The 3,367-nt window shown below is 44.3% G+C and overlaps 1 protein-coding gene across 1 annotated transcript in view; it reads left to right on the plus strand.

Moving 5' to 3' along the window:
* The window catches only part of gfm1 (G elongation factor, mitochondrial 1), a 37,904-nt gene that overhangs the window by 19,897 nt on the left and 14,640 nt on the right, over positions 1 to 3,367 (plus strand). Inside the window, exon 13 of the mRNA XM_084419434.1 lies at positions 3,174 to 3,256. Coding sequence (XP_084275560.1) covers positions 3,174 to 3,256 — 83 coding nt within the window. The remainder of the gene's footprint in view (positions 1 to 3,173; positions 3,257 to 3,367) is intronic.

Below are 3,367 nucleotides of genomic sequence, written 5' to 3' on the forward strand. Positions count from 1 at the left end.
ACACACACACACACACACACACACCTTAGAGCTGCATCTGGAGATCTACTCACAGGTACACACACACACACACACACACACACACACACACACCTTAGAGCTGCATCTGGAGATCTACTCACAGGTACAGGTATACACACACCTTAGAGCTGCATCTGGAGATCTACTCACAGGTACACACACACACACACACACACACCTTAGAGCTGCATCTGGAGATCTACTCACAGGTACACACACACACACACACACACACACACACACACACACACACCTTAGAGTTGCATCTGGAGATCTACTCACAGGTACAGGTACACACACACACACACACACACACACACACACACACACACCTTAGAGCTGCATCTGGAGATCTACTCACAGGTACACACACACACACACACACACACACACACACACACACCTTAGAGCTGCATCTGGAGATCTACTCACAGGTACAGGTACACACACACACACACACACACACACACACACACACACACACACACACACACACACACACACACACACACACACACACACACACACCTTAGAGCTGCATCTGGAGATCTACTCACAGGTACACACACACACACACACACACACACACACACACACACACACACACACACACACACACACACACACACACACACACACAGCCATGTTTATGTGATTTGTGAGGACATTCCATAGGCGTAATGGTTTTTATACTGTACAAACTGTATATTCTATCCCCTTACACTGCCCCTATCCCTAAACCTACCCATCACACGAAACATTCTGCATTTTTACATTTTTAAAAAAACACTGTTTAGTATGTTTTTAAAGCCATTTGAAAAATGAGGACCCCCAAAATGTCCTCATAAATCACCTATTTTCTCGAGTGTCCTCATTTGCAGGTGTGTTTTCATAAAAATGTCCTCAGTTGTCATGAAAACAAGTACACACACACACACACACACACACACCTTAGAGCTGCATCTGGAGATCTACTCACAGGTACACACACACACACACACACACACACACACACACACACCGTAGAGCTGCATCTGGAGATCTCTTCACACACACACACACACACACACACACACACACACACACACACACACACACACCTTAGAGCTGCATCTGGAGATCTCTTCACACACACACACACACACACACACACACACACACACACACACACACACACCTTAGAGCTGCATCTGGAGATCTACTCACAGGTACACACACACACACACACACACACACACACACACACACACACACACACCTTAGAGCTGCATCTGGAGATCTACTCACAAGTATACACACACACACACACACACACACCTTAGAGCTGCATCTGGAGATCTACTCACAGGTACACACACACACACACACACACACACACACCTTAGAGCTGCATCTGGAGATCTACACACACACACACACACACACACACACACACACACACACACACACACACACACACACACACACACACACACGTAGAGCTGCATCTGGAGATCTCTTCACACACACACACACACACCTTAGAGCTGCATCTGGAGATCTCTTCACACACACACCTCTGGAGATCTACTCACAGGTACACACACACACACACACACACACACACACACACACACCTTAGAGCTGCATCTGGAGATCTCTTCACACACACACACACACACACACACACACACACACACACACACACACACACACACACACACACACACACACACACACCTTAGAGCTGCATCTGGAGATCTACTCACAGGTACACACACACACACACACACACACACACACACACACCTTAGAGCTGCATCTGGAGATCTACTCACAAGTATACACACACACACACACACACACACCTTAGAGCTGCATCTGGAGATCTACTCACAGGTACACACACACACACACACACACACACACACACACACACACACACACACACCTTAGAGCTGCATCTGGAGATCTACTCACAGGTACACACACGCTTCACACGCGAGATTTATCCTGAGGAAGACACTAGTGTGTGTGTGTTATAGAGCAGTGGTTCCCAACCTTTTATTGTCTGAGACCCCCTTTTTCCCAAGAAAATATTTTAGGGCCCCCCTTCACATTTAATGATATTATCGCTCTTGTTGGCTAGCAGCAAGGATGACAAAATATGTTGTTTTCAAGCAAACGGTAGGCTATGTTTATTACTATAACCAGATATGTTTATGCACAAATAATAGCCTATAGCCTAATATTGAAAATACAATAACAAAAACATCAGTGGGCCATTTGTAATTTAAAAACCTAAGCCTAAGAGTAGCCTATAAATTGGCCCTATTTGAATCGCAATAAAAAAATATCAGTATTCATACTGGTGTGTAGGTTAAAACAAAAAGAATGAATATATAGGCTATTACAAAATTACTGCTGTCTGGGACCTCAATACTTGCATGTTATTTGTGAGGCTTTATCAATAAGTGTGAGGATCTGCTGGTCGTGAGTAATTTGGTCAATGCGTCGAGAGATCTTTAACAGGGTAAGACATCTTTATCATCCTCAAGGGTCAGTCTGGCCCATATGTATTTGGTTTTTAAGGCTGTCATGGTTAAAATCCCATTTTTGGTCAGCCAAGCCAGGTAATGGATAAAATTAGCTAATGTAATATGATCGTTCTCTTTAAAGCATGCATTCCTTTTTTTTTGCGCTATAGCGATCGTTAATAAACATGCGTTTGTTAACAGAATAATGCGTCTTTTGGAGCCGGAATTACTTCTCTGTGTTTGGCTATGACGAGTCACGCAGGTCAAGTACCACTACTCCGCAGCGGCGGCGATCCGAACCAGTGTTAAATAGTCCCAATATAAACACTTATTATAGGTGTACCATAGTGATTCAGAATAAGAAAAAAACACGGTTTCATTATATACATTTTGTACATTTTTAACATAGAAAAAGTTACGGACGACTTGAATGCTCATTACTCAAAACTTTTCAAAATATTACGCGACCCCCCAGAGAGCTCGCCGAGACCCCCTTGTGGGCCGCGACCCCCCTGTTGGGAACCACTGTTATAGAGGATGGAGAGGGAATATAACTGTCTGTGTGTGATGGGGAAACTGATGTGTGTGTGTGTGTGTGTGTGTGTGTGTGTGTGTGTGTGTGTGTGTGTGTTGTAGAGGATGGAGAGGGAATATAACTGTCCATGTGTGATGGGGAAACCAAAGGTGGCCTTCAGAGAGACGGTGACCAGCGCTGTGCCGTAAGTCCTGCATTTACACACACACACACACATGAAGAAATCATATTCATATCATCTGATGGATGAAGATCTGATCCTGAACACAGACATTATCCTCAACTCAGTCCAAAA

This window comes from Rutilus rutilus, assembly GCF_951802725.1.
Source record: "Rutilus rutilus genome assembly, chromosome: 9".
In the NCBI taxonomy this organism is placed as follows: domain Eukaryota; kingdom Metazoa; phylum Chordata; class Actinopteri; order Cypriniformes; family Leuciscidae; genus Rutilus; species Rutilus rutilus.